The sequence below is a fragment of the Centruroides vittatus genome, unplaced genomic scaffold (genome assembly GCF_030686945.1).
Source record: "Centruroides vittatus isolate TY-2023 unplaced genomic scaffold, ASM3068694v2 contig_738, whole genome shotgun sequence".
Taxonomy (NCBI): Eukaryota; Metazoa; Arthropoda; class Arachnida; order Scorpiones; family Buthidae; genus Centruroides; species Centruroides vittatus.
This window is the reverse complement of record NW_027122474.1, coordinates 116321-130681: the sequence shown is the minus strand read 5'-3', so window position 1 is coordinate 130681 and position 14361 is coordinate 116321. Positions and strand designations below refer to the sequence as shown.

General features: G+C 32.3%; 1 protein-coding gene across 1 annotated transcript; it reads right to left on the bottom strand.

Moving 5' to 3' along the window:
- Positions 1 to 2760: 2760 nt before the first annotated feature.
- On the bottom strand, positions 2761 to 11876 carry GatC (glutamyl-tRNA(Gln) amidotransferase subunit C, mitochondrial). The gene is made up of 5 exons (XM_067277113.1): positions 11750 to 11876; positions 11627 to 11674; positions 11378 to 11541; positions 6521 to 6624; positions 2761 to 3250 (listed from the first exon to the last, which is right to left on the bottom strand). The coding sequence occupies exons 1-5, from the start codon at positions 11831 to 11833 to the stop codon at positions 3192 to 3194; spliced, it is 459 nt and encodes a 152-aa protein (XP_067133214.1). The 5' UTR covers positions 11834 to 11876; the 3' UTR covers positions 2761 to 3191.
- Positions 11877 to 14361: the final 2485 nt, after the last annotated feature.

The window sequence follows — 14361 nt, the reverse complement described above, 5'->3', positions numbered from 1 at the left end:
GGGGCGACCGGGTGGTGAGGGACGGGGCCCGACATATCCGAACGGACCACCCCCGAAAAATTCCTGGGGATTATTCGACCCGTTCGGATTCGATCCCGGGTCCCCAGAGCGGTAGGCTGCCACCTTTACCGCTCGGCCATCGGCCGTCCTTACATGGTATACTGGCACGATGAAGTGACTTTCATTCAACACTTGGCTAGTTTTCCATCTTTTATTCAGTTAGTACGCTATTTACAGATGCGTTTCGGGCGTTTGCCCCTCCTCAGCTAACTCAAAATAAATCACATACCTACAAACAGCAGGTAATGGATTAACAGGTGACAATAATCGTTGTACAACCTCTATTGTCACCTGTTAATCCATTACCTGCTGTTTGTAGGTATGTGATTTATTTTGAGTTAGCTGAGGAGGGGCAAACGCCCGAAACGCATCTGTAAATAGCGTACTAACTGAATAAAAGATGGAAAACTAGCCAAGTGTTGAATGAAAGTCACTTCATCGTGCCAGTATACCATAACACAAATTACAACACGGTTTCAATAGAATCAAAATATATGCATGTTTAGTTTCATAACAAATACGTAATAATAGATTTTAAAAACTTCAAAATTGTGTTCTCGCTTTTTCGTTTGCAAATCGGTCAATCATTTTCTCCCGATCAAATTGACAGGCTATTGTTTTTTCAATTGATATAGTAGTCAGAGCTCAGACGGTGTTGTGACACGCTGCTTCTTAAATAAGTTTTGATTAATTTTAGTTTTAAAAAACTTCGTTCTGCTGTCACTTTCGTCGCCGGTAAAGTTAAAAAAATGAAGCGTGCTGCAATAGTGTCTGAGAAGGTACTTGAGGCTGGGGTGTGAATTAAAAGTAGTTCGGCAACTTGGCGTGTATTTTCTTTTACCCGAGTATAAAAACGCATTTTAAATCGAAGTAGTTGAAGTCCAAAACTAGGCGAAATGTCGGAGGGATATGCCGATTAACAATTCTGCTCCTTCCAGAATATTTTTATCAGATGACGCGACAAGACATGCGGGTGATAAACACTTGAAAAGTGTAAATAATTGTTGAACTGAATCAAATCTAATAGTGAATTGATTGATTATTAAATTCAAAAAAAAAATTTTACAAATGTTTTTACAACTTTTTATTTCGCCCTTTCTAACTTCGTGGGCCTGGAGCAGTTTGCTTCAACTGCTCCACGGTAGCTACACGTCTGTCCATATTTCACTAAAGAATGTTTTTCCAGTTCATACATTACTTCCAAATGTTTAAATTGTGCTTTTGGTTAATGTTATCTATGGTTCCAAAATGGCGGCTCGTCTCTGATTCCAGCAAATAGAAGAAAGGAAACAGTGGGGACGCACGTTCTAACCTAACATAACCTATTCTAATAAATTACCATAATTATTACCAACAAAATTATTAGAATAGGTTAGGTTAGGTTAGAACGTGCGTCCCCACTGTTTCCTTTCTTCTATTTTGCTGGAATCAGAGACGAGCCGTCATTTTGAAACCATAGGTAACATTAACGATGCTTTTTTTTTATATATATATCATCATCAGCCATGTCAAGAAATTTTAATGCATTTGTTTTCAGATCTTTTAGTTATCCGATTGTTGTGAATGCACTTGGTGATGATGCAAACAGAATAAAAAATAACTCTCTTTAATACAAAGTATTATATGCAGAAGATGAGTGAATGTAACTAACAGCAGTAAACATGTGTACTTCCATAATATCTCCTATTATTGCAGGATTTTTTAGCCAATTCTAACTGTTCATAAATAAAAGATTCTGGAATCTCTGCTATCACAATAAATGGAGTGTAATAATTTGATTACATGACTGATTTTAGCTTCTTCGTCAACATTATTAACAACGTAGTTTTTATAAAAAATTAGTAAACTTATCTGAAACATTTTTGGATTAAAATTAATAGATGGAAGCTTACTTGGACTTAATTTTATAATTGTTAACATAAATATAAAAATTTTTAAACTCTTATCAATAGTAAGAGTGGCTAAAACATATGGTGAATCAACAGAAATATTAATATAACACAACACTAATTTTTGTTATATTATATTAATGTTTGAGGATTTCAAATAATTATAATGTATTTTTATTTAAAACTGTATCATAATTTTCATATATTTTGATAGTAGTTACGTATGTATTAAATCCTTTCCTAATTCCATGAAAATAATTTCTATTTACACAGCAAAAGTAATGTTAGTTTTTTTTAAATTTACTTATTTTTTTCTAAAAAGTAGTTTTCTTGAATTAAACTGAAAATTTTTCTAAAATATTATTACTTACATATATATCACAACTATTGCTTTGTTGATTTCTTAACACAGATCTCAGTTGTACAAAATATGTGAATTCTTAACACTTGGACCTCTGTAACGTGGAATACAGTTATTTTCCTCCAACAGGAAAACAGACTTTCAGTAATGTGAGTTGCGCATGCTTAATGTGCTTTGTATATTGCCACAACCACTATCCAAGCTGTTAAATCCATTGAAATTCGTTTCAATGTGTTTTTTAGTCAAAAACGAGTATGGTGTGTTTTTTGAGAAACACAAAAGAACAATCACTACTAATGAGTACAATTGAGATACACAAACTTCACACACGTGTGTAACTCAACTCTACTTAAACTGTTATTTGGTGATCTGCTTTTTATTATTGCAAAATATGTTTTTAAAGCTGTAAATGTCATTTCTGATATAAAAAAAAGTGAAGACCAAAAATCATTCCTCACTGAAAAGATGTTTATTCAAACATTGGTCCTTACAAATGAGTTTTGCCAACATGCAATTGCTTACCAATACCTAACCAGAGAGACCTGTCGGTATGGAATATGTCCATCCCAAACGTGGTGAGTGCTAAGTTGCACTCACCACGTTTGGGATCCTGGCTCAATGACTTCTGGCTATCGCTCACCACATCCTGGCTCAATGACTTCTGGATATCACTGCTAGTAACTGTGTTCATCCTTAAGCTTTGGACATGTGTTGTTTTATGTATTCATTTTGTTTATCAGTTCTTGGTTAATACATTTTGAAATATTGTGCATATAAAAAACTATATTGATAAAATAATTTTATTTATTACTTAATACAAAATACTAACAAACAAACAAAAATTAAATAAATAATTTATTTCCTATAAATCTTGCAATTATTTAATTTTCCTTATGTTTATGTTCTTTTTGTTCTTCATTTTCAACATTAGGAATTTTTGCTAGAGAGAAAAAGAAATTTAAAATTACTTTTAAAACTATTTATATCAATTGTAACTCATTTTTTTAACTAAAAAATAATTTAACAGCACCTAATATATCCCAAAAATTCACTAAATTATAAAAATATTAATTCAATTGATTAAAAATTAATCCATTTAAAATATTTAAATAACAGTTAAATTATAGACATGTACTATTAATGACATAAAAATGATATGTTATTTTTGGTTAATACTCAAGAAATAGGTCAAAACATCTAGCTTATTGATTATACTAAGGGGGATTTGCCCTCTGCTTGCTTCACTCACTTGCCTCACAGAGTTCACCCACCTGTTCAAAAACTTTATGATAATTAATTGATTACCAGTGCCACAATTTCTATATTTTCTCTTGCTGTCATAAAGGCTAAACTCACCCTATAAAGTACTAATTGAACCGGAATGACTAAAGAACTATTGCAAGACGATCGCTAACTTACCAACCATCAACCCAACGGGTACTTTACACAGGTTCGCGAGAAAAAAAATTATGCCAGGCCTGGACTTTCGCATGCTCTGGAAATTATAACTATAAATAGTCAACCAATAATAAAGAACAAATCAAGTTTTAATGTGAACTAATAAGACTATGTACAAATTAGTAAATTCTAAAACAATTTATTTCACAAAGGACACTTATTTCGAACCAACAAAACAAGATAACTTATCAACTACAATCTAGAACTAATCCTGAGACTTCCGACAAAATCAAAATTCAATTTATAACTATGTACAATTCAACCTTAGAATCTATGACTATTCGTCACCTCTATTACAAGAATCTTCTATCCAATTCCTTTGAATCGCAAAACTTTCCTATCCTTTTTCCCAATCTGGAAATCACCTGCTCGAACCTCGCTTTCGACTTCCTTGGCAGCACACCTCGCTCTCGATCAATTGGAAGCTCACCTTGATTGTTGTCTCAGATCTTGTTCTTTTTATATGTCATGAGGTGATGTTACAAACGTTCTCTGGAACCACCCCCTCATTTACATACTTAGACACTAACAGTGATTAACATCTTTGTCTGTTCAGCATTAATCCGACAAAATCTACTAACGACTTTTATATTACTTTTTCTCAGTTAAATGTTACATATTTGAGATGTCACTTTTAAGTCATTTAGTGAGTTCTGATTCTAGTGTGTGTGGAGGTCCTTCCCCCTTTCGTGTCCGAACTTCCATTCGATCTTCCGAGTATGGGCACGCAATAGCGCATTAGTTTTCTCCTATGGCGCTTTGTCAGTTCGGTGAGTTGGTTCTTTTTTCTTCTTTCTTTTTTTTTGTCTTATTTGTTACAGAGGGTGAGTGGGGAACTTTTGCCCTAACTAAACATAAGCCCCAAAAATAAAATATACATAACATAAACAAAAAATAGAAAATAAAAATACAGCTTGGACTCAGTTCCTTACAACCCACTTGCATCACTTACTGTCCCATGGGATTTGACCCTTATTTCCAATTTTGACTATTCATAAAAATTTTGTGACAGTTCATCAATTCCTGGTGCTGCTGTTATATATGAATAATGTTATACACACACACACATATATATAAAATTTTCAGGGATAGTTTCATCTAGATACATTGGATTCCATTAGTCATCATATGCCATCCTGCACCATTGTGGGTTTGAGTAAATCCATGAAGATCATAAAAAAAGTTTTCTTAATGCACGAAAAGTGGAAAGAGTTGAGATAGAATGCATTGAATTTTCTTGTTACTACAGCAAAACATATCTAAAACAAATCCTTTACAAAATGGAAAGAAAATCTCAAAACAATGATTTCTTAGGTAAAACACTATCATAAGTCAGAAGTGGAAGACTTTTTGGAAACCAATTGCATAATATAACCTGAGTAAAGTAGAACTTTTCAGCATAACAACAACTAAATTCTAAATCAGAATTAACACTAAGTTGCAGGTTCAGATCATAGTCTATTTCTTGATGACTATTTACAATCTATCATTTATTTCCTTTGTTAAAATTTATTTTCATTGTATGGAAATTAGCTGTGACAATACAACACTGCTGTTTCTCCTACCTCTCTAGAAGAGTTAATTAATAGAAAAATAGCCCTTTATAAAATGGAAACCTGCAAAAATGGAAAATTCTGCTTGGTACTATAGCTTTATATTTTAACTAGATTTTGTGTATATTTTAAAATGTAATTATTTATTAAATTATTAATAAAATAATTTACAGTCTATTCCATTTAATTGGGCCACCGGTTAATTGGGGCAGCCGCTTTATTGGGCCAAATCTCAAAGAACGGAAACCAAACTAATAAATTAATACATAATTTAAATGCTTAATTGGGACAACTTTTTGCTTAATTGGAACAGCAGCAGAAAAAGAATTTAGCAATTTTTGATATATTTTAGGAATCTTCCAAAAATATGTCAACACTACGTACATTAATGTTGTGTAGGCCTAATGATTGGAGGAGACAAAGCAATTTTGTCTTTCACTTGAGCGGCTCGGTTTTTCTGGAAGAGGTCAGCATAGCGGGACTTATCACACTGGGATCTTATCAAGGCAGACCTGAACATGAGCTACTGACCCTTCTCCGAATTGGACCGAATGATTCTCTTAAAAGCAATGGGACCAAACCTCCTGGACAATTTTTTGAGGTCTCTTGACCAAGTTGGAAGACAGCTAGTGTTCCCTTGGAAGGAGTTGTGTGCATGACTACATCTAGACTCAGACAGCAGCCATCCAATCATTGGGACTGGCATCCAGAACTGCCGGGTTCTACGGATTATCCCGCCAAAGTGGCCCATCTCCAAGTAAAGGAAACTGTGCTCAAAGAAAGGCCATGAGGTGACTTTTGGACAAACCCGAGTACATTCTAACTGAAATGGGAGAAAGGAAAAAATCGTTCAATCAGGAATGGACAAAACGGTCAACCCTTGTGTACATCACTACTAAAACTGTATTTGGCAACACTAGCGTGATGTGAATCAGTTTTCCAGACTCACAACAATAGATAATTTATAGTACAAATATTTTTTGTATTTTGATTTAATAAAGCATTAAAATAGGTACCTAATTATTATTTTTTTACCTACTTTATTACATATTTTGCTTTAGAATTTATTATTAGTTTGTTTAATTGGGCAGCTGCTTAATTGGGCGAAAATGGATTAGTTCTGTGTCCCAATTAAGCAAAATCGACTGTACTTAGTATTACAGATAAATGCTATAAATAACATTAAATTTTATAGTCACCTTTGGGTGCAACAAAATAATATTCCTTTACATTCTGAGCATTTTTTAATATGAGATCTCTATAATTTCCATCTTTTACTACATCATCTTGTAAATATAGTTCCCTAAGAATTCATTGAAAATTATTAAAATAAATAGTATTATAATCAATGTGTACTATCAATGTTTATTTAAAACTGATTTTACATAGTTTTCAATCATTATATAATTACTAAACACGGTTATGTACTAAATCAGTGATTCTCAACCACTGTGCTGTGGCACTTTAGTGTGCAGCAAGATTTTTGAAGTGTGCTGCCACTGCAAATATCCATACAAAAGCGACGTCAGACAAGTAGTTTAATCGGTTCTATCTTCCTAGAGTGCATTTGGAAATTGTAACCGGTGTTACCGGTAACTGCCAGTAGTTACCAAGGTGTTTAGAAAATGTGACCTAAATAACCAACTGTGTTTAAAAATCACCGTTATGATGTCACCAGTTGTCCTGCGGTACTTACCGAAGTAACTGTGTGTGCCGCCAAATTGTTAAATTATTAAAAGTGTACCGTGGCTAAAAAATGGTTGAGAATCACTGCCTTAAATTAAAGTTAAAACTATAAAATTATAATGTACTGAAATATTTAATATTGTTATTAGCCATTAGCAATGTTAAATATGTAATCAAATTAGAAAGACATAGTTAACCATATTATTAAATATGAAATTTTTTTCCCTTCCTCATTCAGTGTTTAAAAAGTAATTTAAATAATTTGCCTGTAAGATTTTTACAAATATCCCCCCCAAAAATTGTGTGTAATTGCTTATGAAATGTAAAATTTTAAAAGGTTTACTCTGCATCTACAATAATTTATATATTTTTGTCAATGATTTCTGTTAGAGTTCACTCATTATCTGATTATATTATCTTTAACAGAAACTATTCATGGAATCATTTAATATCTTAGTCAAAGAAACTAATAGATTGTTGGTAATGCCATTTGCTAATGGATAAACAAAGTGTTCTTTGAGAAACAATATAAACCAGAAGCAATGATGTAAGATACAGATTAAGAACCAATATTTTGAAAGCCCATCTGAAATCAATTCAAGTGTTTGAACTACAGTACTACAGTAAGTATATTGATTCCTATTGATAGTTTTAATAATTAGTAAATCTTAAATAAATAAATTTTAGATATTAAAAAATTTTGATTCAAAATGGATAAAATCTACAAAGCTTACGTGACATAAAAATATGTTGCACAATATCATTATCCTGATTTCAAATACATAGTAATTATTTATCACTATAATAATTGGAGACATCAACTGCTCATATGCTTTTGAAATGTGTTTTAATCAGCTATAACTTATATATATATATATATATATTGGCATAATACATATTTCAATATAACAGAGAGTTGTGGCCTGAACATCGTTCAAATTGAATATAAAACTATTTAATAACATTAAACTAAAATAATTATTAATTGAGAACATTTTCTTTCAAATTAATCAAACAAACATGGAAAAAACATTTAATGTTATATGTTTTTTGTAACCATAGTAATTGAATGTTAGGGATAACTAGACTTACTAACATGAACACATTTACAATAAATTAATTTTAAATGCAAGTTTTGCAAATTTCATTTAAGCCTATAACTTAAAAAATATTAATATTAACAATCTCAATTAATTTTACAAAATTATCTATTAAACAATGTGTTATGGACGGCTGCATTGCTCACAGAGTATATGTAATTTGTAAGAACTTCATTTTATAAGATTCCAGATAATAATTTTTATATTAAAATTGAAGACAAAGTCTGTAAAAAAGTTACCTTTTATTCACTTTTATGTTCTGAAATACATCCCATAACAACCTGACCTATCCCTCATTCACTAGTTTTTCTGTAAGAATGGTTAACATTTCAATAGAAAAAGATATTAGATGTCTGTCTGATTGTTCTATTTTTACACCTTTCCAGTTTGCTATATAGTTTTGGTACAGCACAAACTTTGAAAATTTTTATGTTCAGTTGGTTTTGCTTGATATCTTTTTGTGTTCTGGCATTCTCACAAGTAAGGGTCAAGATGCAACTCCAATATAGTTAATAGTGGTAATTTGCTTATTGAGTTGTATTTTTTATATACCACCTAATTCTAAATTTAACCATTGATTCTTTGTAACAAGAATTCTCTGTAGACTTGGTTGAAATGTTATTGCACCATGCATCATACTTGTGTTCTTGTGAATCTTAAGAATTTGTATATTATGGATCCTTGGAAAATATAGGTAAAGGTATTGGCCTTGCAAAACAATAGTCTATAGTTTATTTCTCCAGTACTGTGAATGGAGAGAGGCTTTATTTTAAATTGTGAATTGTGATTTGATTTTCATGAAAAATATCTTACTGTAACCTGTTTTTTTTTCAATGCTTTTTTTATGTATTTTAAGTTCCTTATTCAAAGCTGGCTTGTTTACAGAGTAAAGGTTCTTCTAATTAGTGAGAAAATTGCTGAATATAAGTAAGATTTAGTGCTGGACCAACTATTTGGCATTTAGATATATCCAGTCACAAAGTATTTGACCAAATACTAAACACCTGTATTCAGAATTCTTTCCAAATACTTTCTCAGAGTCAAACTATTTAACTATTTTTGATTAAATAATTTCATTTTTAATTAGTTAGAGAAAGAGAGAGAGAGAGAGGAAAGGAAGAAGAAATACAAAATAGAGTGAAGAAAAAATTTTAAAACTCGGATATATAAAAATATTTTTATTTATACCTTTCCAAAACAAACATAACTTGTGCAAATATTTATTAATTAATAATCATAATTCAAGAATGATAAATTATAATCAAGGAAGAGTAATGCTTTACATTTGCAGGAAGTTGGCAATTTTATTAGTCTTCATAAATACATTAATTTTAGGAGTTCAATAATTGAGCTCTAAAAATTATGTGAGAATCGGGGGTTAAGAATCAAGGCTTAACCCGTTATCCGACAATGGGGAGGTGAGTCCTGCTCACGTGGTCAGTGGATGGCAGTTTAGGAGGGCAAAAATCGAGTGGGAGGTCGCGGATAAGTCGACGAGGCGTCGGCGATACACGAGTAATCACTCTCGCATAATTAATCAAATAAATTTAATAACAACATTATCTAAGTGGTTACATAAACGAGTGATATAAGGCAAAACATTGGAAGAGGGGTGTCGGCGTCCGCAACATTCCAGAGATCAAACCCCCTTTCAATTTCCGAATATATAAAGTTAACTCACGGTCAATTGAGGGGGAGAGAGAGAGAGGTCTTAAGTAACTAAAGCTAAATTTACCTCGTCGCTTGTCTTTGCTTGGGGCGTTGGTTGGACGGAGTAGATGGGGGTTGACCAGTTCTTGTCAGTTGCTTGGACGCCACCCAGGCAATCGGGTGTGCGCCCTTTTTATACTAATTTCGAGGGGCAAGAACTGTCAAATAGTTGAAGATTAATATGGACACCTGTCAGCTGTGCCGGGTCCATATCCAGCTGGCACGGATTGTTATGGACGTATTCTTTGATCGAATTGTTGACGTTGGTGTCTTGAAGATGAAATGTTATGACATAAATTCCTGCGAATCTGACAGTTCTTTCCTATTAATTATCGTAAGGTTTGACAATAATTTCTTAATTTCGCCGACTGACTCTCGGTTGTTTACATTAAGATCGTGTTAATCGACAGTCAGTCTATAATTGACGGCCGAAATTGCCTCTTTGGGTCAAATGTCATAGACAAAAGTGATAAATTCAATCTCCGATAGCTTTAACTACGCAATAACAGACGCAAAAAGGACACCAATGCATGACCCTTTGTCACCTCCTTTTGCTGCACGTGGCATGTGTCTGCAGACACCTGCACGATTACTCAAAACCACGTAATATTCATTGACTCGTTTGTCGCTGTAAACTATCTCCCTTTTTCCTTACGATTTACTGGTGTGGAAGGGAGAACAATAGTGAAACAACAATAACAAAAAGGGGAACAGAATATCACAATTAAGAGAGCAATTATTGACACTCTAAGCCAGTTTTTAGTAGTAACATTCTGGCTAACATTACTGCTTTAGATGCTTATAACCACACTTACTGCTAACATTCAATTACTACGATAACAGAAAAATATTTTGTTCCATTAAATGTTTTTCCTAAGTTTATTTGCTTGAAGAAGTTTAATTAAAATTACAAAAATATTAAAAATTCCTGTAAAATTTTTTGCAATGTTTGATTAATGTGGACTTTTTTATTGTCTTTTAAAATAAGTATATCAAACACCTGTGGTACCCAAATGATTGTTTGGTGATGTCCTTTAAAATATTTGTATTAAAAAGTTTGATTAAGTTGAACAAAAAATATTTGCAATTACTAATAACTTTTAGTTTTAACATTGTCTTTATTATCAAATAGTTTTGCTTCTTTTTGTCAACATAACATTATAAGTGTGTTACTAACAAATTCAAATAGTAAAGTAAAAATATAATTAATAATGAATGGCTAATGGACATGTTACGGAAGAGTTGCGAGTTGATCTTGTGCAGAGACTGAGTTTTCTTTCAGAAATTTTTAAATTTTGTTAAATTATTTCAAATTTACTAAGAATTACAGTATTCAGCAAATAGTGTTATACTTATAGTTCAAACTTTTAAATCATTATTAATTTAATTCACCTAAATCTAATTTAGTGAAATTTATTAGCAGCATTAAAATGGACTAATAAAAAACAAATACATTTAGTATACTAAATTACCATTAAAACTTTTCTTTAATTAATGTAAACAAATTTTATTTTATTTTTTATGTAAATTTACAGTTCACCATTTATCTTAAATTCTTACCTATCTTCTAAAGTAGTTATTAATGGTTCAACATCAGTTGTATCAACAGCTGATAACAGATCAGCAAACTGAACAGCTTCTTCTAAACTTTTTATTGCATCTTCGTTAGCAAAATCAACAAGAGAAATACGTTCTAACTCCTCAACTGTAGAGTTATCGACTTGCTTAAATATTTAGAAAAAAAAAAAAAAAATCGTGATTGATATCTAAGTTATATGAATTTAATTTGAATGACAGAGATACTGTTACCACTGTATTCTTTTTTGGATCTATTTTGCTTACTGGTGTCTGTGGAACCTATTTTAAATAAAAATCAACTAAATATTATGCTGCTCTTTCTTTTAATTTTCAGTTTATAAATAACTTTCTTACTTTCGATAAAAAGCATTTTGTATTCACAGATATTGCACTTAATTTTGAAGTACAAGATAAGAAAATCCTAAAACTAGAAAACATCTCAGCACGTGTTTAGTGAAACCATGCTTTTAGCGACCGAAGCGCCAAAATTGGCGATATTCGAAATATCCCTTCAAAAATACCGTAATTTTGTTAAAGAATATTTTGTCTTTTTATATCAGAGTCATTATGGATTATCCATTGACTCCGTTTTATATATATGAGTAAACAAATATATAAAATGTAAATTTTATATGTGTAAAGATGATTTTTACAAAAAATATGTTGAATTTTTCCTCGAAATTTCGATCGTAATATGGGATACATTATTTATTTATTTTTTTAACTCTTTCCGCCCTGTGGGCACTAAGAGGGCCTCTTTTAGAAGGCCCATTATGGGTTCGGCCAGGCCCACAATGGGGCGACCGGGTGGTGAGGGACGAGGCCCGACATATCCAAACGGACCGCCCCCCGAAAAATTCATGGGGATTATTCGACCCGTTCGGATTCGATCCCGGGTCCCCCAGAGCGGTAGGCTGCCACCTTTACCGCTCGGCCATCCGGCCAAGGGGTCTGGCCTTAATAGACGTATCTCTAAAAGCCATGGTTAGTAGAGTTACCTTAATCAATAATTTACACAAATATTCGCTCTGGACACCTATAGCAAAAAGTCTATTGCAACCATTAATTCCGAACTTAATTGTAAGCACCGAATTATTAGAAGAAAAAGTACAGAATACCAATGCTATTAAAAGAAGTAATACATTGCTATAAACACCTAACAAATTATTTCAATGACGAGACGATCTTTACAACAAAGCCCCAGAAACTTTATTGGATGCTAGCAGATACTTTAATATCCAAGCCCCAGGTAATAGAACTCGACCAACAATTGTTAAACAATAAAATAATACACACTGTATTCAAATTGCCGATCTTTAACAGAGCAAAAAGTACTTATTGGAGGATTTATCACAACTGTCTTCAGACTAATGAATGGAAAACGAATAAAAATTTGCAAAACAACAGCAATTGCCCGATTTGTAACAAATCTGAAACCACTCAACATGCAATATTTGAGTGCGCCCACACCTCTCAAATTTGAAAAGTCCTGAGGGAGAAAAGCAGCGTCTATATTCCACTTACCATTGGCGAAGTACGTAGACTAGAAATGTATAGATACTCTAAGCAGATGATTTCTATAATCATTACAGTAATCGACACAATATGGAGGAGTAGATGTTCGGCGTATTTTACAAAGGTAACGCAAATAATAACGTTAGAAAAATGTAAAAGTAGATTGAACCAGTTAATCGAAACTGTAAACTATCAGAAAAATTTTGATAAATGGAAAAACCACCAACAATGGACAGAGACTGGGATAATAGCTATAAGTAACGGTAGTTCCTGCTCGCCCAGTATTAATTGCGAAAGTCTCTGTATTAAAATATAATATTGTATTGTATTGATAAATGTTCGATTATAGTATTATAAGTATTGTACTGATACGATAAGTATTGTATAATTGTAAGTTATATAACCAAGCAACATTTGTAATTGTAATTGTAATTGTAAACTAATTCATAGCATATAATGTATATTAAGTAATTGAATAAATAAATAAATATATATATATATATAAATTCATGGTGCAGTGGTCAGCGTCCTCGCCTATCAACCGGTAGGTTTTCGGTTCGAGCCTCCTTGACGTGGTTTTTTTTTGGATGTACAGTACGTTCTCCTGGTACAAATGAGAACAAATGTAAATCTGTTATCATTTACATATTTCAACCATGTCCTCACCGTATATAATCGCGAGCTCTCAGGTGGAGCGATACCTTATCTGGCACTGCAAGCTGCAGTGAGTGTAAGTTTTCTAAGTGAATAAACACCCCTTTGTATTCCTATAGACCGGTTGCTGTTCGTCTACGCGACAATATTATACTAAATCTACTTAATAAAACGCAATTAAAATTCAAAAATCCATACTCAATAAATAGGTTTTCAGTTAACTAACAATTCGAAATTATCAGAAAATATTTCTAGTTTTCTATCGTCTGTTGAGAAGGGAAGTGAGAGTTAGGGGTACGCATTGAATGGTTTAAGAGTATGCGAAAAAAATAATAATAATAAACAGTAGCTAATGTATTGTATTCCGGTGCTACATTGACCGCGCTACGTCATTAGGTGCTTAGTCTTAAATAAAATGTAATTATAATTTTATCACATTTATCTATGTTTTTCCTGCAAAAATTTTCGCTTTAACAAAAATGTTTTTTACATTTAATTGTACACTGCTATATAATTGACTAAGGCACTCCCGTTTGTCGATAATACGAAATACGACTAGCAAAAATGCGAAATGGAAAAATACTTAAGCAAATGGCTGCCACGGGGCATGTATATAAAAAAAGTATGGGAACTGCTGCTCTGAATCAATGTAGTGAAGTCGGTTCGTTAACTTTTATGTAACCTACGCAATTTCTTCTAATAAACATAAGTTATTCAAGTGCAACGAACATAAAAATGTCTTCCGATTGTGGGTCTCAAAAATTGCTTGGCCCCTGGATTGAAAGGGAAAATTGTTA